Source organism: Danio rerio, chromosome 9 (assembly GCF_052040795.2).
Source record: "Danio rerio strain M-AB ecotype USA chromosome 9, GRCz13ab, whole genome shotgun sequence".
Classification (NCBI taxonomy): Eukaryota; Metazoa; Chordata; class Actinopteri; order Cypriniformes; family Danionidae; genus Danio; species Danio rerio.
The window spans coordinates 19,159,082-19,185,294 of record NC_141029.1 but is presented as its reverse complement, the minus strand read 5'-3'; the positions used below and the strand labels follow the sequence as shown (position 1 = coordinate 19,185,294).

General features: G+C 39.7%; 2 protein-coding genes across 51 annotated transcripts in view; both read left to right on the top strand.

Moving 5' to 3' along the window:
* The first annotated feature begins 2,318 nt into the window (after window positions 1–2,318).
* mycbp2 (MYC binding protein 2) overlaps window positions 2,319–26,213 on the top strand; it is a 232,201-nt gene continuing 208,306 nt past the window's right edge. For all 50 annotated transcript variants that reach the window (XM_087266144.1, XM_087266142.1, XM_087266138.1 and 47 more), the window contains 2 exon segments: window positions 2,319–2,992; window positions 11,547–11,622. In XM_087266144.1, coding sequence (XP_087122270.1) covers window positions 2,718–2,992; window positions 11,547–11,622 — 351 coding nt within the window. In that variant the 5' untranslated portion in view covers window positions 2,319–2,717.
* On the top strand, window positions 6,654–10,004 carry LOC147842310 (uncharacterized). Its single transcript, XM_087267665.2, has 2 exons — window positions 6,654–8,008; window positions 8,070–10,004. Coding segments are annotated over exons 1-2 (1,083 nt in total). The 5' UTR covers window positions 6,654–8,007; the 3' UTR covers window positions 9,152–10,004.

Here is a 26,213-nt window from a genome sequence, read left to right as displayed (position 1 = left end):
GCTTCATTTTGTCTCACTCACTAATAGATAATATTGGTAGTGCAATATGCAAATATAATAAGAATATAATACATTTTAATATAATATAGTATGATATAATATAACACGTATACTATAATATAATACATAAAATATAATATATATATATATATATATATATATATATATATATATATATAATACATAATATATATATATAATACATATAATATAATATAGTTCATTTTCTTGTAGGCTTAGTCCCTTTATTAATCCGTGGTCGCCACAGCGTAATGAACTGCCAACTTATCCAGCACATTTTTATGCAGTGCAACCCATCTCTGGGAAACATCACACACACACCCATACACTACGGACAATTTAGCTTACCCAATTCACCTGTACCGCATGTCTTTCGACTGTGGGGGAAACCCACGCGAATGCAGGGAGAACATGCAAACTCCACACAGAAACGTCAACTGAGCCGAGGCTCGAACCAGCGACCCAGCGACCTTCTTGCTGTGAGGCGACAGCACTACCTACTGCGCCACTGCTACGCCCATATAATATAATATAATATAATATAATATAATATAATATAATATAATATAATAATGTACCATTTAATGGTATGCAAAATTCTGCATCAGATATTTATTTATTTGTTGATTTATATATACAGTGCTCAGCATATACGAGTACACCCCATTTTTAAAATTAATATTTTTATCCATTTCTCAGTGAATATGGGTAATAAAAATTGGTGCATTTGAACAAAACTGATTTATTAAACAGATATGTGTGTTGAAATACTATTTTAACCACAGAATATCTTTGGAAAGATAATACATTTAAATTCATGCAAAATATTGCAAAACAAATGTACAAATTGCTACATTTCAACAAAATTGGGTGTATTTTTGTTTGTCTTGATTTATGCTATTTTTGAAAATTAGGTTTAATATTTTTCCCTAACATAAATTTGGGCTACTAATTTTTAAACCATTATTGTAAGTTATTTGGTTGGATTAGCTCTAGATTTGGCTTCAGTACTGACTAAACTAAACTAATAAAACATGTTAAAAGTCAAATGCTTAATGCACTGACAAATATTTAAACAATATCTTTTATATGTTTTACTTTTATATGTTTTTAGTACTTTTATTATTTTTGACAAATTTACTGATCGTTCTTTAAGGATACTATATGCCTAGGAAATTTAAAATGTATTGAATGTAGTGTAGTAAATTATATTACATACATATTCATATGCAGTATTTTTATAAAATGCAAATAATATAAAGAAACATTATCATAGCTACTTTAAACTTAGAGAACTTTAATTTAGTTAATATTTTATTCTCTTCAAATATTTTTAATTTATTATAATTAAAAAAAAACATGTATTATACATTAAATATATTCAGATTTTTCTATTTTATTTTGGGGTGATAAATAATTTTTGATTTCTTCATGTTTACCTTTGCTCTCCAAGGTTACATCCTTAGTTCTATTGTAGTAAAGGTCGCTGGTAAGGGCGATTAAGTGGTAATCCTATACCAGAAACAGTAGGCCTATGCCAGATAACATGCAGAAACATAATCTGTGGAAACACTTTCTAACAACAAGTTTATAGTTTGAGCACGTTGGTTAAAATAATAGTTTTTTAGTATAGTAGTTATTTTGGGATTTCATTAATATTAGTTTATTTTCGGACAGTTCACCCAAACTGGTAATTTTATAATCTCAGTCTAATGTTTTACAAAACCCATAACCATGAACAATAACATTTTGTTATCCAATTAGGATGATAGTACACTAAATAAAAAAATTAAAAAATGATGGGTGAAGTACATGGCTAAAAATTAATTGACAACATAAGATTATCTCAGAAAAGAGCTATTAAAAAATAGGCCCATTGCTCAAATAAAATAATAACGCTTAACCAGAGCTTACAAAACAGGAGAAATATTACAATATACTCATAAATTCATATTAGCCTGTATGGCATAATAACCATACATATTTAATGTATGTAAGATTTAGCATAAAATAACCGCGCTGGTTGTGTTTACATAATCCTGCAATAAATTCGAATTCTTCAGTGAGAATAAACAAACGATAAAGCAATTAAACCGCTTCTGAAGGCGTTATACTCGGCCGCTTCGTTACTACAGCAGTCGCGTTTCAAATTCTACCGAGTCCCCTTACAAGAGAGCACTTGTATGCGCGTTCACGAACTTCGTTCAAACGGCCAAATGGTATCTAGGTAGAACGCGTGCTGCGCTTTGAAACGCAGCCCTTGTGTGCTGTGGATGGGAATGTATCCCAGCATGCTTGACAGTCAGCGACATGAACAGGGAAGGATGATGAAGCTAAGATGGCAGCGCTACTAGGGGTGCTGTCTTTACGGGGTCAAGAAAAACAGCAGGAATAAACGCAGAGCACGGACGTCAGCTCGCGCATTTGAGTTATTTCACTTCGGCCAATTGAACGTGGTTGGATCGCCTGCAATCGGGGAAATAACGGTTGATTCGGCCGATCCGGCGCAGGAAGGGACGCGTATTTCGCAGTCGCAGCAGAGCGGCTAACCGTAAACGTCGTTTCAATCGGGGATACTCGGATGTAATTCGCCGGGCGTTTTGCGGGTTTGCGGAGAGGATTTATGGAGTGCGACTGGGACTTTTAGCTCTGTTGATTGACAGTGTAATCTAATATATGCGTTGTTCCCCTAAACGATGATGTGTGCTGCTGCGGCAGCGGGTGCCGGTGGAAGCGGGATTCTGTCCTCCTCATCCCACTCCATGGGGCTGGGTGTCAGGGTCATCCCCGGAGCTGGAAACGATTTCGCACCGATCGGATCAGGGATGGGCTCCTGTCCCGTTGTAGGGGCCCGCTCGGATTGTCGGAGCCGCTACCAGCTTCTTCTCTCAGGGCGAGCACTGGCTGAGCGGTACCGGAGGATTTACACCACCGCGATCAACGACAAAGAGCAGGGGCTCAACCTCGGCAGGTGGGTCTGATTTACCGGCTCGGTTCTGGACGAGAAACAGGGTGCGATGGCGTGCAGCTGGATCTGTTTGTAAACAAAACCCATTGGGTTATACATGAGCGGCTCGTTTGAGCCCAAACAGCAGTAGTTGTTAGCATGCTGCTAACTTCCTTAGCGAGATCGCATTAGCTAGCGCAGCTTAAACATTCGTTTCATTTTATCCAGGTCAATGGAAAAGCTCAGTTTGTGTCTCTTTTCATTTGTGCACCCTTTAAAAACAGCTTCGCCGCGCTGTCATAGACAGCAATGTTATTCTAAAGCTGCTTTCAAAACCAGATCGATACCTATAGCTGTTAACCAGCTGCTTTGACTCGTAGCGAAGTTGTGCTAATAGGACGTGGCTAAATGAATTTGTGATTATAGCTACACTGGCTTTAATGTGTTCCACAAAAAGGAAGCCTAAAACCTTATAAATCAATTGTATTTACTTTAATACTCGCGTAAATATTGCCATACTACTGGCAAATTGTATATTTCAGCCGCCCTTAATAAATTGCATTGTTTTACCTGATTGATATTAATAACCAGCTACTTTATATTATGAAACTGTTACTAATTCAACGATATCATACATGTAGTATGGCATATTCAGAACAGCAGTCGTGTGTCTCATTAATGCGAAGGGCTGGGTTCTGTTTTGCCTGACGTCACCCTGCTGTAGAGAGAGACACACACACAAACTTGACGTGATTTACCTCAGGTCAGTTTGTTATTTGTGATCTTACTGTACAAATCATTACAATTTATTCTCACGTTCTTTGACAGTGTCTTAAATAGTCGTTTTCAGTTACATTTACAGAAATAAAACATTATTTTACAAAAGTCTATTTTGCATTTTATTCAGCTATATTTAGAAATTGGAGCATTTCTTTCTTATTAATTGCATATTTATCAGATTCAATAAATAAAGCAAACTCATTAGTAAGATTTAGAGATGTCAAGTTTTTTTTAATGTGCATGAAATCACCAAAACAATTCAAGTTTTTTGTTTTAAAAACAAAAAGGACTTCATGACCAGAATTTTGTTAAAATATTTTGATATTTTACATTTTTTCTAGTATTAGATTTTGCAAAAACATTCTAATTACTGTATTGTTATTTGATTTTTCTGCTATTTAATTATCAGGATTTATGTATTTGACCAAAACATTCCTGCTTGGTTATATTCAGCTGCTAATGAAATTAAACAGTAGATTAGGATTCCTAATTTACAGTTATAAAATATTTAATGCAAAAATCAAACATTGTATTTAAGGCTTTCATAGTGTACACTGATGCCATCCACTTATGATATCACCAGCGTTGATAGCATGCAAAGTGCTCTGAACCGTTCAACGCCCCTCCCAACCTTCAGGCCCTTCATCACAAACAGCCTCTGTGCTTTCACTTTTCGCTGCAAATAATCAGCTACTGTTGTTCTATTGTTTACTGCTCTACACAAGCACTTCAACACGGTTCCAACATAAGGTTCTAATATAACAGCACCTTCGCACGGCTCTTCTGCTGAAAATTAAATTAGGATCGCCCGCTGTAGGGTTTGGGCTATTTACAAATGCTCATGTTTCACAAACAGTGTCATTTTACAGTGTTTAGGCATATTTAAATAGATGTAGGAAGACCAACAATTGCTTTATTGATATTTAACATTTGCTGGTTGAGCTCAAGTCACTTTACTGTAAAATACATGCTTATTAAAAATGCATGTTGAAACCACAAGTTACAAGGATGAATACATGTTCAGCTGAGCTATTAAGATATGTGACATATGACATATATAATGCCCTATCATTCACCCGGCGCAATGTGGCGGGAGGCACGACGCTGTTGTTGTGTGCTAGTTTCAACTTGGCGCAAGAGTCGTTTTGACGTTTTGCGGCATGCTGTTTAAATAGCAAATGCATTTGCGCCCATATTTGCGCCCATAGGCGTTCTGGTCTAAAAAGGAAGACGTGTTGAGGCGCATTGCTGGCGTCTTGCTATTTTGAGAAACTATAATATACTTTTCAATAGACCAGAACAAAGCCGGTCTATTGTCCAGCACAGAGCGCTTACACACTGCTTATTACATACAAGATGTAAAGCAATATGCAAATATCTTTACATATGAAAAATAATTAAGATATTAATGATATATATGTATATACATATATATACACACACACACACACACACACACACACACACACACACACACACACACACACACACACACACACACACACACAACAGTTCTGTCTAGTTCTCAAATTTTATTGACTGATAGCCATGATATATTTAAGTAATATCAGCACCCGTACAGCCTCTTTACCCGTTGTGTATTACTCCGCCCACATACAGCCAGCAAAAAGCAGACACTACAGATCCAAAGTTTAAAAGATGCTTGCTCAGCTGTTGAACTGTCAGCTTATGTTTTGAATCCAATGCAGAAGAAAGTAGTTCCTCATACAAAAAGGTTTTTGAGACTCTTCATGTTTGATTTAGTTTTTTAATACACAATTATGCCGTCAAACTGTTGTATAAACGCAATATCACACTCGTATCAGTGCGATATGGCTTTGTATCGGCACTGGTGAGGGCACTAAGGCACTAGGCCTGCGGCCTCGAGCCAAGGCATGCCTCTCACCAGTGCCGATATATAGCCATATCGCACTGCTACTCGTGTGATATTGCTCATATATATATATATATATATATATATATATATATATATATATATATATATATATATATATATATATATATATATATATATAAAACCATTCTTTCAGGCTTTTTATATATATATTTTTTTTACTAAAGACAAGCTTAGATTTACTCAACTGTCAGGTTTCAGACCATATAGGGCATAGCATGTGTATTTGGATATAACTCCATTTTTTTGAACGCACTTCGTTTATATTGTTCATTTATTAATTTGCTGGAAATTAAAACTGAATTTAGAAATAGTTTTGAAACAAATCTTTGCGATTAACAAACAAAATTAATGATTTATTTATAGGCTAACTGATGTCTGTGTGTACAAGGTTTCCTTATCCACGAGAGTGAAAGTAGATAATGAGTGGCCTTATCGCTCATTCTCGCGCTGTAGATGCTCTGTTTAACTGTTTCTTGCTAGTGAAACGCTCAGTTTTTCCACTTGCAAAGTCGTCATGTAAATAGCTAATGCACCATGGCGTGACGCAACTGGCTCTTAAAGGGAATGGGAGATGAGACTCTTGATTGGTTTATTCTCAAAACACACCTATAACTCATTAAGAAAACTCTTAGACCATGCGCCACGGCTCAAAGCAGATTTTTTCCATCCTTATATTAGCAAAAGTGGATTCTATAATGCCCTGAATGCGTTTGCGCCCTGCGCTTTGCACTTTGCGCATTGATCATCAAAATAGAGCCCTAAGTGTATTACAGTGAAAGCCTGATAATACTGTGTCAGGGTTCTGCCACTTTGGTCTTGAAAATCCTTGTTTTGGTGGCAGAGCTCTGACACTTCTCATGTCTGGTCCTGTTTCTGTCTCTGTGTGAGCGCGCGCCGTCGTGGGTGTACGTAGAGTGTGCGTGCTCCGGCTTGACGCGGCCGTGCGCGCGCTCTGCGTCCCTCAGACGCGTGCGCTCTTGTACTCGTGTTTGTGTTTTCGTCTGTCAGCAGCATGGTGTTTCATTCCCAGCGTCTCAGTCTTGTTGGTTTCGGTTTTGGTCGGCGCTGGGATGAAGCATGCATGCTGCATATGTGAGCGCATGGTGAGTGTTTTCATTCATCGTGTGCTCGTGTCTTGCGTCTTTTGTCAAAGCACATGGCTCGGTGTTTACATTGGTCACGTGCTTTTGTCGTGTGCTTCAGTGTTGTGTTATGTGAGCGCATGGCTTGTATTGTCTCTCTGTGTCATGCGCTCTCCCGTCTATTGTCTAGTCCCACCCTCCTTGTTAACCCATTATTAGTTAATTGTGTTCACCTGTGTGTCAATTTACTTTTTGCTTTATAATCCCCCTCATGTTTTCAGTCCTTTGCCTGTTCGTCGTCGTTATTTCCATGTCGTGTGCTATCCAGTCCTGTTTGTCCTGCCAGCCCATCCAAGTTTGTTTGAGTGTTTGTTTTATAGTTATGTTTTTCCCCCTCGGGGTGGTTTTTGTTCTAATTTTGTTTTATTTTTATTATCAATAAATCATCCTGTTTGCACTTGAGTCCTCGCTCCCTCATCCTTCCTGAACCCTGACAGTACGAACAGGCCAAACAGAGGACTCAGCAACAGGATGAGCATAATTATCCTTCCACCCACCACAGCAAAGGAGAGACAGAGGCGCCTTCAGGGGCTGGTGTCGGCCCGCCAGCAAGGTCTGGAGGTAAAAAGCTTTGCCCAGTTTTTTTGGACTTATGCTAGGGGGCTTGAGTTTGATGACGCCACTCTGAAGGAAGCTTTTAATCTCTGTCTCGATGAACCCCTGCCACAGTGGGAGATGGATCAGCTTGGGGTGTTGGACTTCTGGGGCTTCTCACTTTATCTCCACCACCGCAAGGATTGGCAGATCCTCACACCACCTCCAGCTGATTGTGGCAAATACTCCACCCCTCCTTCCTCTACGAGTGCAGCTCATGACCTCCCTCTGACTCGGTCGAGTAAACGGAGGCTGCAGAGAAAGAGGGCTGCCCAAACTGCTGCATCAGCCCCAGAGCGCCCTCCAGTGTCGGCTCCAGCCCCTGAGCGCCCTCCAGTGTCGGCTCCAGCCCCTGAGCGCCCTCCAGTGTCGGCTCCAGCCCCTGAGCGCCCTCCAGTGTCGGCTCCAGCCCCTGAGCGCCCTCCAGTGTCGGCTCCAGCCCCTGAGCGCCCTCCAGTGTCGGCTCCAGCCCCTGAGCGCCCTCCAGTGTCGGCTCCAGCCCCTGAGCGCCCTCCAGTGTCGGCTCCAGCCCCTGAGCGCCCTCCAGTGTCGGCTCCAGCCCCTGAGCGCCCTCCAGTGTCGGCTCCAGCCCCTGAGCGCCCTCCAGTGTCGGCTCCAGCCCCTGAGCGCCCTCCAGTGTCGGCTCCAGCCCCTGAGCGCCCTCCAGTGTCGGCTCCAGCCCCTGAGCGCAGCTCAGTGCCGGTCCCAGTCCGGCTCCTTGCCCTGCCGGCGCCACCCAGACGTCTTGCCCTGCCGGCCCCAGTCCGGCTCCTTGCCCTGCCGGCGCCACCCAGACGTCTTGCCCTGCCGGCACCACCCAGACGTCTTGCCCTGCCGGCCCCACCCAGACGTCTTGCCCTGCCGGCACCACCCAGACGTCTTGCCCTGCCGGCACCACCCAGACGTCTTGCCCTGCCGGCCCCAGCCCGGCACCTTGCCCTGCCGGCACCTACCAGACGTCTTTCCCTGCCGGCACCTACCAGACGTCTAGCCCTGCCGGCTTCAGCCCGGCTCCTTGCCCTGCCGGCACCACCCAGACGTCTTGCCCAGCCGGCTCCAGCCCGGCACCTTGCCCTGCCGGCGCCTACCAGACGTCTTTCCCTGCCGGCGCCTACCAGACGTCTAGCCCTGCCGGTCCCAGCCCGGCTCCTTGCCCTGCCAGCACCACCCAGACATCTTGCCCAGCCGGCTCCAGCCCGGCACCTTGCCCTGCCGGCACCTACCAGACGTCTAGCCCTGCCGGCCCCAGCCCGGCTCCTTGCCCTGCCGGAACCTACCAGACGTCTAGCCCTGCCGGTCCCAGCCTGGCGCCCTGCCCTGCCGGCTCCCCTCTGGTCTCCTGCCCTGCCGGCTCCCCTCTGGTCTCCAGCCCTGCCGGCTCCCCTCTGGTCTCCAGCCCTGCCGGCTCCCCTCTGGTCTCCAGCCCTGCCGGCTCCCCACAGGCCTCCAGCCCAGCCCGCTCCCCACCGACCTCCTGCCTTGTCTCCCCTGATAGACTCTCCCTGGGTCGTCCCTCCTGCTCCTCCCTGGTGTTCCCTCCCTGCACCCTGGAAGGACCCTCCGGCTCCACCCTGGCTCCCTGCCGGGGCCCCCGACCCACTGAATCCACCCTGGACTGTCCCTCCTGATCCTCCCTGGTCTTGCCCTCCCATCCCTCCCTTGTTTGTCTTGTTGAGTCCGGCTTGGCTTCCCTCCCTCCCCCCCTTCATGTCGTCTTGCCTGTTCACCCCCCTGTCTTGTGTCTGTTGATGTTGCCTGTTTTGTTGTCTTGTAGTGTTTCTTGTCTGTCTTGTACCTTGTTGGATGTTCCCTTTAGGGACGCCAGGTGGCGTCCCTTTTGGGGGGGGCTAGTGTCAGGGTTCTGCCACTTTGGTCTTGAAAATCCTTGTTTTGGTGGCAGAGCTCTGACACTTCTCATGTCTGGTCCTGTTTCTGTCTCTGTGTGAGCGCGCGCCGTCGTGGGTGTACGTAGAGTGTGCGTGCTCCGGCTTGACGCGGCCGTGCGCGCGCTCTGCGTCCCTCAGACGCGTGCGCTCTTGTACTCGTGTTTGTGTTTTCGTCTGTCAGCAGCATGGTGTTTCATTCCCAGCGTCTCAGTCTTGTTGGTTTCGGTTTTGGTCGGCGCTGGGATGAAGCATGCATGCTGCATATGTGAGCGCATGGTGAGTGTTTTCATTCATCGTGTGCTCGTGTCTTGCGTCTTTTGTCAAAGCACATGGCTCGGTGTTTACATTGGTCACGTGCTTTTGTCGTGTGCTTCAGTGTTGTGTTATGTGAGCGCATGGCTTGTATTGTCTCTCTGTGTCATGCGCTCTCCCGTCTATTGTCTAGTCCCACCCTCCTTGTTAACCCATTATTAGTTAATTGTGTTCACCTGTGTGTCAATTTACTTTTTGCTTTATAATCCCCCTCATGTTTTCAGTCCTTTGCCTGTTCGTCGTCGTTATTTCCATGTCGTGTGCTATCCAGTCCTGTTTGTCCTGCCAGCCCATCCAAGTTTGTTTGAGTGTTTGTTTTATAGTTATGTTTTTCCCCCTCGGGGTGGTTTTTGTTCTAATTTTGTTTTATTTTTATTATCAATAAATCATCCTGTTTGCACTTGAGTCCTCGCTCCCTCATCCTTCCTGAACCCTGACATACTGAGTGGGGCTGCACAATATTGTTTCAGCATCGATATCGCAATGTGCGCTTCAACAATATATGCATCACAAGATATGCAATGTTAAGTCTGAATTATAGTTTATTTATATTATAAAGTCACTTCTATGTTTAACCATAATAGAGTGACAATTTAATATTCGTGCACAAAAATTGAACATGTTTGGAGGTATAGCAAAGATTAATTATATTTAATTATGTATACAGAATTTATGCAAAACTGTAAATTTTAGACTTGTTTCTAGACCAAATATCCACATTTCAATGCAAAAACAAGATTTTTTTATTCTGTTGGCCAGTACTTTTGCTTCTTTTAAGGAAAAACTATTAATTTTGATGTAAAAACAGAACAAAATTTTTACTTGATCTAGAACGAGACAAAGCAAAATAAGAAAAGCATATTTTTTGTTGTGATTGGTCAATTTCTGTACTTGAATACTGTAAGACTCCCCAGAAAACTATCAAATACAGCTATTTAAATCTTGTGAAACTTTATTATTCATATCGCAAAATTTATTGCAGAAAAATAAAATATTGCAATATGAGATTTTTTCAATTTCGTGCAGCCCAAATACAGAGTATGTCATTCTCGGCTAAAACGGCAACTGTCAAATACATTTGTTAATATAAATAAAGCTAAAATATTTAATGCTGCAGTTAAATTTTAATCTGGAAATGTTGTTTGTTTTCCAGATAAAATAACTGGACAGTAGAAACTGAATAAAATAAGAAAAACATTTATAAAAATATGAAAACCATAACACATGATTTATAGATTTATAGATTCACTAGTTTAACCATAATAGTGACAATTTAAGGCCTGTGGCTTAGCATTTCAAGACGCTAATGTAGCAATGCATAGTAGCGTTGTTGCAGCAGGTAATTAATGAACAATTAACATAATAATAATGATAATTATGATAATGATAATAAGTCAAACCTAAAATTAAACTAAAGATAAAATGAAACGGAATATAAAAATGAAAAATGTGTGTATACAAACATAAAGCTAAACTTTGTACTCTCTATATAATTGGTGAAATATTTTCCTTTTATTGTCAGCAAAGAAATTCAGTAACAATGCTAACATTCATTGTATCGCTCAGCCCTAAAAACACTAATAAAACAGTCCATTCACTGTGTCTTATTTATTTTGGACACTAAATTGCCAACTATTATTTGTTAACTGGCAGTTTCAGGGTGAAGGATATCTACACACTCTCAATATATCAAACTCTACAGTCTTCCAGATGAAAAAATAAGTTGTGTAAAGTGCTGACACATAGACCAATACTGAAGGAGTTTTTTTTCTTTGTTTTTATTGTGACTCTATCTCTGAACAGCATGTCAAAACAAGCAGACAGTTCTTGTCCACCTAAAGCTGCAGTATAAACCAGATTTAATAACCATTTGTATGATTTTATCTGCATTGAGCTTAATGTTAATTTGTGAATAGTGATAACTGACATGGTTCATTTTGTTTCAGGGGGAAGAAAGCTTTGAGCAAGAAGAAGCTAAAAAGGAGGCAAAAAGTCAAATCAAAAGTAAAAACAAGAACAAAGGTAAGGCTGTCATTACTGTTTACTGCTACACTTTTGTTCTCCCATTAAAACTGTGAAGTTATATAGATTAAAAGCCATCTTTGGTAGCATAATTTCCATATTTACATTAGAATTTTGAAGAAATCTGCTGGAATTTGTGTGTATTTCTTTGTTAGACTTTCACATTCCTTTTATATTTCATAATTTTAAAAGCATTAACATCTTTATCATCAATGTACCTTTTATGACTTCAAGTAACAATGATTGTGTTACCAGCTTCTGTTTAAATCTTTCAGCTTGGCCATTATATATAGACTGCATCTGAAATGGCTTACTACTCAGTTGGTACTCCATTTGAATTTAAATGTACTACTCTGCTGTTAGAAAGTGCATTCTATACAGTATGAATGGGTGTAGTATGAATGGAACTCTGATGTACTAAAGTTGCCATTTTGTCATCATCATATGACCTACCCGCATCAGTTATAATGCTTCAATCCCATTTATGAATTCTTTTGCGGTACATCATGGGATAGGGTAGAGTCCATCCAATGCGTAGTTCAGAATTCGGAAGCATCAAGTCATCCAGGGTACTTCTCGCATACTATTTTTAGAATTCTATGAATTCGGACATACTACACGGATTGCTTACTGTTTTTAGTGCACTATATTGTGTAAATATGTGATCTTGGATGCAGCCATCGCGTTAAACTTCTGGAAACAATGATTTTGTTTAAAGTTTTGTTTATACACTATTGTGAGGTAGTTACTGTGTGACTATAAATTTAACTACTAAATAATATAAATTCATTACATTGAATCATTCATTTGTTTTCCTTCGGCTTATTCCTTTATTTATAAGGGTAGCCATAGCAGAATGAATCGCCAACTATTCCAGTATATGTTTTACAGTTTGGATGCCCTTTTAGCCGTAACACATACATTTATTACATGTGCTTACTTTATGGCTGGGGCTAGAATGTTGGTTATGTTTAGAGTTAGATATAAGGCTGGGCGATAAAATCGGTATCGATATTTATTGACCGTACACCATTATTAATATCGATTAAAAAAAGATTTGGTATGTAGTTTCCTTATGAAGGCTTAAGTTTTAACAAAATGTGGCCACTGAGGACTTGCCTTGGAAGTAGTGCCAATAAGCTTATAGTATAAGTTTCCAATGGAGGCGTGCAACTTGCACGACGTGCGTATGGGAGTAAAGCACATATGTTGTGCAAGCGGTGCACATGAACTGCACACATTTTCTAGTCGCAACTAGTTAAAAAAACATCTTAAAGATAAAAAAAGATAAAGATAAAAAGATATTTACTGTTATCCGCCGTGCTGCTGTTACAGGAAAAAGAAGAAACACTGTGTTGTTTTTTTGTTTTGACTACTTTTAGATCATATAGAAATATATGTAATGTTCATTGTAGGAGGCAAAGCAAATACAATTCAGGTAGAGCGATGCAAACAACACACAAATAATGGTGTGACTATAATTGGTCCGGGTTAATGGGGACTTATTGGTTCCTTACTTTTCTTTTATTCCGCTGCGTACGCATCACTTTGGTTTCTTTTCTGCTCACTGTGCGCGAAACAATAACCACCACCAACCTATGAAAGTGATTGTAAATGCAAGAAAAATGATTTGTTGAAAATATTGTTCAGGACCAATAGTTAAACGTGAAATTTGCTTAAACTAGCGCATGGTGACTACTATCATGCATGCGCGCACACACAATCCACACAGCATTTGCTGCACTCATTCTCTCCCTCTCGGTCTCTCTCTCTCTCACACACAAACACACACATGAAGGTATTCACTGCGCACAAGGTAATGCCGAATCAATTAAAATATCGGAAAGAAAAATACAAATATCTGACATTTCCCAGAACAGGGAAGATTCTGGCAAGATTCTGCTGAAATTAAACACTGATTTATATACATTTATATATTTATAATGTCTCGCTGAGCAGCAGCTTAAAAACACTTTTTTGAAGTGTTGTGAATGAAGCGCGCTGGGACGAATGTCCGCGTGTGCCTAATAGAAACGAGGCAGTTATCAGGCATGGAGAAAAACACTCCATGACAACACTGCTGTGACTTTCACTCAATGGGAAATGTTTCTCTGCCTGCATCAAGTCCAGCTGATGTCCCGCCCTCGAGAGCCATATACCCCACCGTGATTTGTGGGTTCGGTCAGCTCCACACACAAAACTGTAAAGTGCTATACATATCAAACTTGCGGGCCGCACTAAGATTAAGCTTTCAAATTAAAGGGGGGTAAATTAAATTAAATAAAATTTTTAAATTAAAGTTTTATTTAATTAATTGTAAGTTTGAGACCCCTGCTTTAACACTTATGTTTATTTTATTATGAGATCAGATATTTAGTTTAAATATTTTTGTTTTTGACTATTAAAATTATTTGCCTTAGTAATGTGGGTAAATTAAATTAAATTAGTTAAAAAATCCTGACATTCCTAAATGTATTGTTAAAAATATTCAATAATTATCAATATCGAATGATATGAAACATAATATCATGATTTTTTTTTTTGCAATATCGCTCAGCCCTAGATATATGTAATTAATCATAATTCATTGTAATTACTAGTAAGTGCATGGAACATGTGTAACTACATCACCTTGAAGTTTCTGTTAAAGTCTCTTCCATGAAGATCTATTCACGCTAGCTGTTCGTATGGATATGTATTATCTTATTGCTTGTAAGCTGCTTTTAGTCATCATTTGCGAAGATACCAGTAAACACTCGCACACATGGTGGAGATTGCTAGAGTGGCGAGGTCACGATTGGCTGTTGCTTGGCGACCCATGTGTTGCAGGTTACCATGGCAACAGCTTCCTCCATCTCCTGCACTGAGCACCTATGGTGTGCCTTGCAGCAGGGTTCGTCTCTCTATGTCTGCAGCATTTACCAGTGCTCAGAAAACAGGCACAGACCCAAAATGTCTCCTATTGGATGTTGCGTATTGTCATCGCATTCCCCAAAGCATATGTGGGGGTTAATGCCTGATTGTGTTTGGATATCCTTTCCCAGGCACTTTCTTTTCCCCGGTGGATGTGAGTGCTTCACAGGCAGGGGTGAGAGAGAATAATGTGATTGTAGATAGTGGAGAGGGGAATATGCAGAAATAATCTTCCAGCCTAAAACCCAGCTGGCTAAGGAGGAAAAAGCTCACATCTATTTCGCCTTCTCTGCCTCAGCCTCCTTAAAAGGAGCTCGGTGCCTTTGTTTGCACACAAACAGATGGGTGGAGTTTCTCCAGCAGGGAGGGCTTGTCTGTCAATGTTGATGCGCTTCAGTTTGCTTTTGTTTGACGGATCAGAATGACTTTGATTTCTTTTCTGATATAGTACCAGACAGCTTCGTGATACTGATGGTCACTGTTTGTGCAGTGAAATGACATTAGCAAAATCATTCCAATATGCGGAGTTCCCACTGGTCATGGCATTTCTTGAATAGCATGGAGAACTTTTTATGGAAATAGGCTCATTTTACAAGTCACCTATCCTTTTTGAATCCATTCAACTGATCTCTGCATCTGGTGGGAGAACTTTTAGCTTAGCTTAGCTTTGCTTAGCTTAGCATGAATCGAGTTAGACCATTAGCATCTGATATTTCTCCTAATTAAAGCTTGATTCTTCTGTAGTTATAACATGTGCTTAGACCAGCGTATTGATCAAGGAACTTTGCTGTCGTATCATGGGGCACAGCACTTGAAAATAGCCCTCATCTAGGTAACTAGGTAACCCTGCAGCAGCAAAGTGCCCTGATTATTATGCCGGAATGAGAGTGTACATCCTAGACATAGCAACCTAGGAAATAGCAACTTTTTTCTGTGGTTCTTAGAACACAATGTCACTACAGAGAGTCAAGCTTTAAATAGGATTTCTTTTTACTTTTTTGAGGGAGATGCTAATAGTCTAATCCAATTAAATGATTTATGCTAAGCTAACCTTAAGAAATCAACTGCATGGGTTCAAAACTGTTAAAGATATTACAATTTTTACTTTTGATTAATCAAAATGTAATTTTTCATTAATTTTTCATCAACTTAGTCCCTTATTTATCTGGAGTTGCCACAGCGGAATGAACCGCCAACTATTCCGGCACATGTTTTACACAGTTTAGTTACACTTTATTTTAAGGTGACAGTTAGTGTATGACTATTCATATAACTACTTAATAATATAAATTAGTTTCATTCATTCATTCATTTTCCTTAGACTTATTTCTTTGTTTGTCAGGAGTCGCCACAGTGGAATGAACCGCCAACTACTATGGCAAATGTTTTTCGCAGTGGATGTCCTTCCATCCGCAACCCATAACTTCATTACAAGAGCTTACTATATGGCAGGGGCTACTAATAGCCTTGTGGGCAGTGTACTGACATACAACACCATTGCTCTTTGGGCTTCCTGAGTTCGAGTCCCAGTTTGCAGACTTTTCCCTATCCAATCTCAGTCCTTTCTCTTTAACTGTGTTTTCTCTTCACATATTGTCATATCCCAATAGCAAAAATGCCAAATGAATAAAAAAAAACACACACACACAACTGTGTGAGGCGGCAACTGGCTGAGACATTAAACATTTAATAAAGAAATCAACAGAAACAACTGCCACTGAAAAAGAACCCAAAACCAAAATATAAAATGTCCCATGCTTTGCACTCTCTCGTTTTTCTTTGTGATCACTTCTTCTAGAGCTCTTATGAAGGAACAGTCATCAGCGGCCGTGCCACTGGCCTCACTCCTCTCCTATTGGCTCTCAGACATGCCCACTTGTAGGGCTGGGCGGTAAATCAGGTTCTGGGAATATATCGATATGAATCACCAAAGGGATGCGGAATTATCCAATATCTGTCATATTAATTTGGTTTGAGGCCACATGTGCGCATTCTGCCCAAAATCGAGGTAGCACGTGAGCTCTACTTGCACAAATGTGCGCATGCGCAAATGAATGATTCACTCCATGAGTCATACAAAAAATTTGTTCAAAATGAACGAATCGTTCAAGAATGACCCTTCACTGACGCGAGGAGGAATATGCAGTGCCGGTGTTGTATTGAAATCCCCAGACAAATCTGACTCCGCCTCACTTGCATGCACGTCACACGGTGCCTGCAGCTGTCACTCACAATGGTTTATTAGAAAACCTTTTATCAATCATTTCTTCCGCAATTGACAGCAACAATGAACATAGAAGCCTTGTCAAATTGACATGCAGCACCTGAATGTGTTCACAACAATTAAAAATGCCGAAATTTCCAAAGTGAAACCACCTCATATTCACTGATTGAAAGTTTAATATTTATTACATGATGGTCTCTTCTTTACATTTACGTTATAACACGTTTAGCTCTGTTATAATGACTGTTTACATTTATATGCTTAACTAGCATATCATTACAGTACTCATTTTCATAACTTTTCATATCTATTGTCTATTCGTTTTCATATCCTTATTTAATATTTTATAAAACAAGTTTAGACAAAACAAAACAAAAGAAAAAGAGTAGGATTTTTTACATGGAGTGAAAGACTTATCTTTAGATATCTTTGGTATGTGCACTGTTTAATAATTGTCCACAATACATGTAAATGTGTAACTAAAAAACATATACAGCTGATTTAATTGTTTGTAAATCACACATCTGTGGTATACAAGATTATTTATAACAACATTTGTAAGTAATTGTGACATAAAATATTGTGTGTTTCATATTTACATTTATTGTGGTTCTTTTCTATCCTACAATACTTTTTGTTGTGTTACTATTTAAGTGTGTTCCTTTTTTTTGCTCTGACAATGTAGCTATGTTTTCTGTGGTTATGTTTACTTTGTTATTTGCACGACAGTACAGTAGTGCAATGTATACTGTTAAGCAGGAAAAAAACCTGTACTGTATTTATTCATGAAAGATTTTGTTTATAATTTAAAATGTGCAGCTTATCGTTTTAAGCAGGAGAAAAACCTGTACTGTATTTTATTTATCAAAAAGTTTGTGCAGTTGTTATTTTTTGTGCAGCTGTTTATTTGTAAACAGGGAGGGAAACCCCTGTGTTTAAATTATATTTTGTTTTAAAAAGGCTTTAACTCTCAAGTAACCATTCATGGAAAAATACCGGTTATGCATCACATAGCATCATTCCTCCAAAAAATACAGAGATTAGATTTTTTGCCCATATTGCCCAGCCCTACCCCCTTGTGACAATGATCATATCTTAGGCTGTACCATGTACCTTTGGCATCAAAATACCTACGCTGATTTGGTGCATACCGGTTACATGGGTAATATGGCACAGGGTTTCAGTATCCAACCCTAACCATTCTGCTCAGTGGAAACAGTGGAGGCATACACTGAAATTATTTACCTTTGACATTTCAGACTGCTGGGGTGGGACTTATGGGTAAATTGTACTTAGTATGACTCATGTACCATTGAACAGACGACTGGCTTTCATATTCTAAATACAACCTTCAAGCCCCTCTGCGTTTTATTTAGCTGGGGTCATGCACCATGCTTTGCCACTTGTTACAGCTATAAGAAACCCATTGTCACCTGCAGGCTGGAATCACTGACACTGCAGCACAGGTTCAATTCACACATTGTGTTACATGGTATGATTCATTTTTACCACTGAGCTATGTATTATTGTCTCCCCCTTTGCTGACATTGTCGTAAATTTCAGGCAAATGTTATTCGCCGCAGACGTAAATAAATCATATTTTGCTCACACAGCTGGTTCCTAAAGAACAAGTGTATAATACTGTTTATAAAAAAGAAGGAAAATGTATTTTCATAATTTGTAACAATGATTCTGCATTCACACCAAACGCGGATAAAGTGCTTCTGATTTTCATGTTACAATACAAACACAGAAATAAACATTCTGTGGTGCGAAGACACGATTTGCGTGAATGAAGCGGTGTAAGTTGGAAAATCTGATCTTTAACAGAGATTCGCGCCTCGTTAACCAATCAGGAGCTTGCTTTTGTAGGGGGGTGATTATGACATAGTGCCTATTGTTGGTGTCCTGAGGGGAAATCCTCCTGCTGACGCCGGACAACAATTCATCAAACTGGGCTGGACCAATTAAAGCACCAATTAAAGCTTCCATCATCCAGGTACAGTTTCTGGGGGAGTTGATGAACTCAGAGAGCTGGGTGCACCTCTGAATGGATCAAGTGGACTCGACACGACAGGGCTCAAATTTACGTTTTTACTTGGTAGCAGCACCAGTGAAAGAAAAAAAGAATTTAGGAGCACCAGAATAAATTTAGCAGCACCCACCAAAAATGAATGACCGTTGCAAATTGTATATTAAGGGATTTATTGTATTTAAAACAACATCAATTAGGACTAACGAAAACCAGAAACAACTATCTAACTAATGCTGAGATGACATTAATATTTGTGTGCAAATTCCAAAATGTATGTCTAATAATTATATAATATTAATGATGATGAAAATGACAATAATAATAACAATGAATTAAATTTCTCATTGTGATGCTGCCTTGAATGTGCTTGAATGCAAGTTCATGCTATACAAAGTCTGTTACTTTATGAAAAAAAAAGTATGGTTTGCATCAAACAAAAATGAAGCATTGCAATAAGAATTTATTATTTTGCACTATTTTTATATGCATGTCAATTTACTGCATGTCAACTTCTATCACACTTTAAAAGTTTTGATTTCGGTTTGTGTCATTTTAAATGCCCAGTCTCGTTATGACCTGATCTTCATTTTTCTATGTTTGTGGAAAGAAGGCGAGTCAGCTGCACCAATTTATGAGCAGGCAGAGCAGGATTCTCGCGATGACCACCGGTGCAATACTGCTCTTTGTTATGAGCCACAGTTTCAGTGTAAACTTGGTAAAGGCGAGCTTCTTTGACGATGATTTGTAAAGTATTAGATTTTACATTTAGCGGACATTTGCGCTGAACACGCAGTGAATGCAACGCATTGAGATTGGGGCACCTTCTCCGAAAACACTCGATTGATCTCGGCTGGTGGATCAACATTCACCACAAGTCATTATCACTCTCTCATCTGCGAAATTATTTGTAACTTTAGGTGGGGTTTGCCACCTGTGTACTTTTCACTCTTCAGCAGGTAACAAAAGCTCCCTGTCATCTGACAGCTGAAAGCCTTGAATGATTGACAGAGCGATTGAAGAGGGATTCAGCACATTTTTAGAAAAAATCAAAACAGGTCGTACTACAACCATTAGATGCAGTCGCACAAATGCTTACAAATATATTATGAGGTCGCATAGATTAAACTTCGCAGTTGCGAGCCCTGCACGACGCTGAATGAATCTTCACTGTTTTTCAGCCTTCCTAAAGCACATGACTACAGTCAATGAATGAAGCTACAATGAATTGCAATCAAGCTAGAGTCACTAGACAAACAGAAACCCTGCCCATGACACAAATCTGCATCTATTGTGAAGTGAATTTGACGCAGGAATGAAGTGAATGTTCGTGTGTCTATTTATGTGCGAATATCGTGATTTATTGATGTTTGCCGGGTCTGGTGTGAGCACGCATGACTGTTTTTTTTTATTGTGTTAATAACAAAAGGGATACTTGACTCTAAAATAAATATTTTCACCAAGTTTATTTGGATTTAAGTGGTTCCAAACATTTATAAGTGTCTTTTTTTTGGTTGAAACAAAATAAGATATTTTGAATTATGTTGGAAACCAGACACCGTTGACATCCATAGTAGGATTGAGTTTAGGAATGCAACGATTATAGATTTTGGTTGTACAATTATAGTCTGAGGAATAATCATGATTTCACGGTTATAACAAATCACGATTATTATGCAATCATTTCTTTTAAAACACTACTAGTTTAGTAAAATCACATGAAAACTCTTCAGATTTTAAAGTGTTCTTTATTGCGGCTCAGTAACTAATGCAGCACAAAATAATAATAAAACAAACAATAGTTTATTTGTTTTTGGACTTAAAATTGAGTAAAATTTTTTTAGCATTAAGACTTAAGTCTTAATTTTACACTGAAGCTAAATGACAGAACAATAAATAAACAAAAAAAAAATAAGAATAAAAAAATTGTAAATCTAAGCTACATAAGTATGTCTTAAAAAGAACAAATATAATTAAAGACTGCTGAACCTCTGTCTGAAAGCCATGTTTAATAAACTATATTACAAAATTGTTTGACAGTTTCATTTTGTATTTTTTTTCTTATTGGAATAGAAATGTGTTTATTCCATACAAAGTATGAAACAGAATGGTCCATTTCTTGTCACATGACTTGCAGGGCATTGGCAGAATTCTACCAACTAGATGTGCTTGGAAAATGTGAGCCTGTCGATCCTAATATGTGCGTGCAAGCCGCACACCTCCAATAACGAACTAGCAAGCATAAAGACGCAATATGTAAACCATCCTTAGTTAATAGCATCAGCCATAGCTAATCCAGTGTGCGTACATATCAGCCTTGATGTACAAGCTTGTAACTTTAAACTTGCTCACAGCTGGTGTGACTTTGTTTATTTGCAGTAGTTTTGTTCTGTGCAGAAACATGGTTTTGTGAAGCCTTTACGATTAATTAACTGTTTCGAATTAAAGCGAGGTTATTAGTGAAATTGGTTAATCCTTGCATCCCTAATTGAGTTCAATAGTAGAAAACAGTTAATGCGGATGTCAATGACTACCGGTTTCCAAAATTTGTCAATATCTACTTTTTAAGTTGAATAAGAAAAGAAACTCAAAAAGGTTTGACAGAATTGTAATTTTTGTGGGAATTTGTTTAGGTCACATGTCTGCCGAAGCATTTTTATGCTGCAGAAATATCAGCTAAGTTTTTTTTTTTTCTGCAGTTGTCATGGACTTAAAACATCGGTTGCAAGGCAAAGCACTGAGCTAACAATTTACACTTATTGCTGAGTGCTCGTCATTTTTTTAATGATTTAACAGTTGGAGAAGCACTCGCAGGTGAGCGTTATTTAAAACAGCACTCACATTTTTACAAATATTTTCCAATGTAGTTTGGCTGTAAAAGATTTAAAAGCACCACAGAGCTGCAACACCATATATTCCTTTTCTTTTTTTGTCAGTGTTGTCGTTGTTGAACCAGTTTGCCAATACATTTTGCTATTGTGAGAAAATGGAATGGTTTGTCCTCTGAAAACAGCATCATTGAACAGCATGAGGATTTTCCCTTTTATCACAGGAAACCACAATTGATGTGCTCGTTTAAAACATCCCTTCCTTTCTCATATACTAGACTTTGTTGTTGGATTTTTCTTTCTTTATTCTGCATTCTTTCATTGTACAGGAACTTCTCCGTTTCTTGCATTGCTCAATTATGGCTTTGTTAAAGGTTGTTCCTCCAAGTGCTTGTTATGTCCCTTGGTTCCTTTCTTAATATGTGGTTGACTGGATTGTTATCGAATGAACTGAAATGTCAGTGGAGTCTGAGGAAGAAGCAGACGAAATCCTACTTTGTGAGCACAGTACGTTTCTTGGTAGATTTTAGGGCTGCATTCCTGAGAAAGTATAAAATAAATAATAATAAACATAATCATAATGTGATATTCTCAAAGATCAGTGTGTGAACATAACTGCAAATATTTTATTTTTAATAATAATAATACAGTTTTAGTAATAAATAAAGAAAATATTATAATTTTTAAAGTTTTACGAGCACAGTTCTTCTCAAAAGTTTTGATTTTTAATTAAATAAATTGTTTTGAACAAAAGAAACTTGCCATCAGTCACTTTGAGAGTAACAATATTGGTAAATGATTACAGATATGCTCACTAAATACAAACCTTACAGATTACTCAGATCATTATGATTAATTAAATTAAAATTCTAAGAGATCAGTCAAAGCAGGGTAAATCTACCTTCAGCTACTATGCTTCCCGCTGCAGGAATCAGCTTTCAAAAATGATCAGATGTGGTCCAATATTATGCACATTCCAATCAAGATTTAAAACGCATCTGTTAAACTGTGCCTTTACAGACTGAGCGTTCAAGTCCAGCTCCATGTCGAGATAAGAGATACTCTGCACAGAGGAGAGCTTGCTCTACTCTCCATTGACTTGAAACCCCAACAGGTCAAGGTGCCAGAGCACCCTGTCCCTGTGGATAATCAATTGAGACTGAGACTGATAATCAATTAATCCCGAGACTGAGTTGAAATAAGTCAGTCATCAAGATAATTGCGAATGCAGCTGGCCCTCAAACACTAACCAAAGCCAAAGGAACGGTCTGTGACGAGGGAGAATAGAGACATGGAAATACGTGTCCTTCAGGTCTATGTCTGCAAACCAGTTTTCTGGATGGATGCACGGATGTGTTTCTGCACAAGCATTTTTAATGGCATTTTGTGCAGATAGCTGTTTAGAATGCGCAGATCCAGGATTGGAGGTAGCCCACTACTCTTTTTGGGTAGCCAAAATAAAGACTGTGAAGACAGAGCTGGCTGTGGAATTCACCGCATTAAAATGAAAGCCCTTAGAAAAACTTAGAAGGCTTTCTGGCAAACAGAATCGCATAGCCAAGTCTAATTGTCGAAATGAGCCATCTTGATGTGCTGAGCTGTGCTAACAAGGCTGACATAACCAATTCGAGCAGTCTTTCGAACCCAGTGGTAGATGACCTGACCCATCGCGTTGGTCTGCTCTTTCACCACAAAGAACTACTGGGTAAAGTTCCTGATGGGGTTGCCAAATGCGCCCACCTGATATGTGGGTGCATCAAGAAAGCGAGCTTTGTCGCCATCACACATATCCACCAAGGTATGCCAGAGGTGGCATTTCTGGACCACAAGTGGGTCCGTCGTTCTCCCCAGGGCATGAACGGCCAACTTGGTGGTCATAAGAGTGTAGTAAACCGTGCAGAGCTCATGCATTGTGCCTGGGGAGAAACCACCATCTTGCACCTCAGCCAGCACATCCTTTTAGTAGCACTGGTTGGTGGCGGTAGTGTGGAGAGTGTAAGCTCTGGCCTTAAGTGATGCAGATAGCTTACATGCTTTGGATGGGGTTTTTGGCTTATCCCTTCAGGCAGTGGTGCTTTCCGTGCAAAGATTAACCGCAATGGCAAACTCTACCTGCGGGATAGCTTCATAGCCCCTGGCCCACCATCCAGGGTGGTGAGGGCAGAAGTGCTCAACGATCAGGCAGAGAAGTTGCCCTCCACATCTGTGTGAGCTCTCTGTGCACCTCCAAAAAGAAAGAAACAGGATCCTGGAGGGTTTGCCTCCTCTCTTTATGAGCTGCCACTTAGAACTGCCTACACTTCCTGGACCTCCAGACATGCGGCACAGCTGTCATATCCATCATCCGGTGCCAAGCAACCAACGCATCCCGAAACGTATATCGGTACGAAATCTTGAATAAGACGCATTTTCTGTGAAAATTGTCTTCCCCTCTTAAAGAAACTGCTTCTTTTTTTCTGCTCTTATACACACCCAGTGAAATTCCAGGGCACAGGAGAACCTCCCAGCTCGTTCACCATCTAATGTGTTGTTCATGCACTGGATGCGAAACTGGATGCGAGAGCAGCGTGTGTCTCTCTCTTTAGTGCATTGGATCTAAAGCGAGGTCTGACAAAAGCTCCTCTAGGTGCTGCTTATATACACAGCTGATTATTAAGCAGTTGCACCTGTGAAAAAGCTTTTATGGCAATTCATATGCCTTTATTGGCCCATTTTCTTACTCTTCAGACTAATTGGTGATCAGGCCATTCCCCATGATTTTTTTTTTTTAAATAATGTTGGAGTTTCCGACCTCAAAGGGAACTATCCCTTCACGATAAGAATTTTATATATATATATATATATATATATATATATATATATATATATATATATATATATATATAGAGAGAGAGAGAGAGAGAGAGAGAGAGAGAGAGAGAGAGAGAGAGAGAGAGAGAGATAAAGAACAAACTAATTTGTTTCTTTGTTCTCAAGGACATTAATTTATGCAAAGACAATGGTTTATTTTTTCTATGCATTTATTTTGCTACATTTGTTTTTTTGTGTTCAGTCTATTAAGCAGTCTCCTCTGTTCCTAAATTACCAACATAGTAGGAAACGAGAGGCAGAACACTGTGTTTACTGAATGTAAATCTTTTTCTCATGGAGTCTATATAAGATTTACTTCAGCGAGCTTCACATTGATTTACTGCCAAACTGGGGCATTTCAAATCTGGGATGTTGAATTAGAGAGCAAAGTCAGAGGCAGTGTTGTAGTTTGTCAGGCCTTTTCCATTTTTACAGTGACTTTATGGGGCCAGATTGTTTTTACCCGTTGTACCCGGAGGAGATCCTTCCACTGTTTGGTAAAGCACTTTGTCTTTGAAGGATATTCTATTGTATTGTGTTGGTTTTAATTCTGTAAGGTATTTAATTTATTCAGTTTATCCTTTAAAGGTTAATCCAAATACAATTTTGAGCTTTTTAGCAAAAGTAAATAGTAAATCCTTAATGTAGTCTATACTTTTTCTTTCTATAAATATGGCCATAAAAGCTGGCATGGTAAGGTAAAGGTAAGGTAAAACTTTATTGTCCCAGTTAGGGAAATTTGTCTTAGGCTCTTGCCCTCAGCTGCAGTCATCACAAACATAAAAAAAACAAAAAAACAATACAACATACAAAAAAAAATGAGTATACATATATACTCCCCCACCCCCAAAAAGTTACATGCCCAACTCTATACAGATAAATAAGCAAAACAGATACCACTATTATTTGATAGCTTAATGCTCACCAGATAAAATATCTATTTAATCTACAGCAAGGTACTCTGAACCTTTTCCCGAAGGTAACAACTCGTATTCCTCCTGCAGAACATGTCATACAGTGTTTCCCCTACCATAATATTAGGGGTCGCCCCACCCTCCCAACAGCTTTCCCCTCCCACCTTGAAGTCAAGTTAATTGTATTTTATATATAGCACCAGATCACTACTTTTAAGAAACAAGCTTAATAGCCGTATGCAATATCTTATGTTCACAACAGCATGTCATTTTTAAAATGTCAAACTTAAATTTCTGGTGTCTGAATCGTGCATGGTAGAGTTCACAGTCACACAGACACTCTCTGCTGTATGGGAATGAGAGTGTGCACCACATCTGACAGGACCAAAGACGCATGTGCGCTCCTGTACAGTATGCATAACCTAGAGCAGCTACAACACGGGTAAATGATGTGAGGGGGCGATCAATATGTTTGCGTCACAGTGACAACATCTAAGGGTGCTTTCACGCCTGCCTTATTTAGTTCGATTGAATCGCACTAGAGTTCGTTTCTCCTTTTGGTACGGTTCGTTTGGGCAGGTGAGAATGCAGCAATCGTACTCGAGTGCGCACGAAAAGCGGACCAAATAAGAGTACCGAGACCTGCTTGAAGAGGTGGTCTCGATATGCTTTCAAACGAACCCTGGAGCGGTTCGTTTGTGGTGAGAACATGATCTGTACTAAAACAGGTCCAACCGCAAAAAGTTCTGCGCGTTTTGGACTAATTCAGCTGCCGTAGGCTGATGCGCTGTGCATTATGGGATATGGAGGAAAAATATTTGTTGACAGCG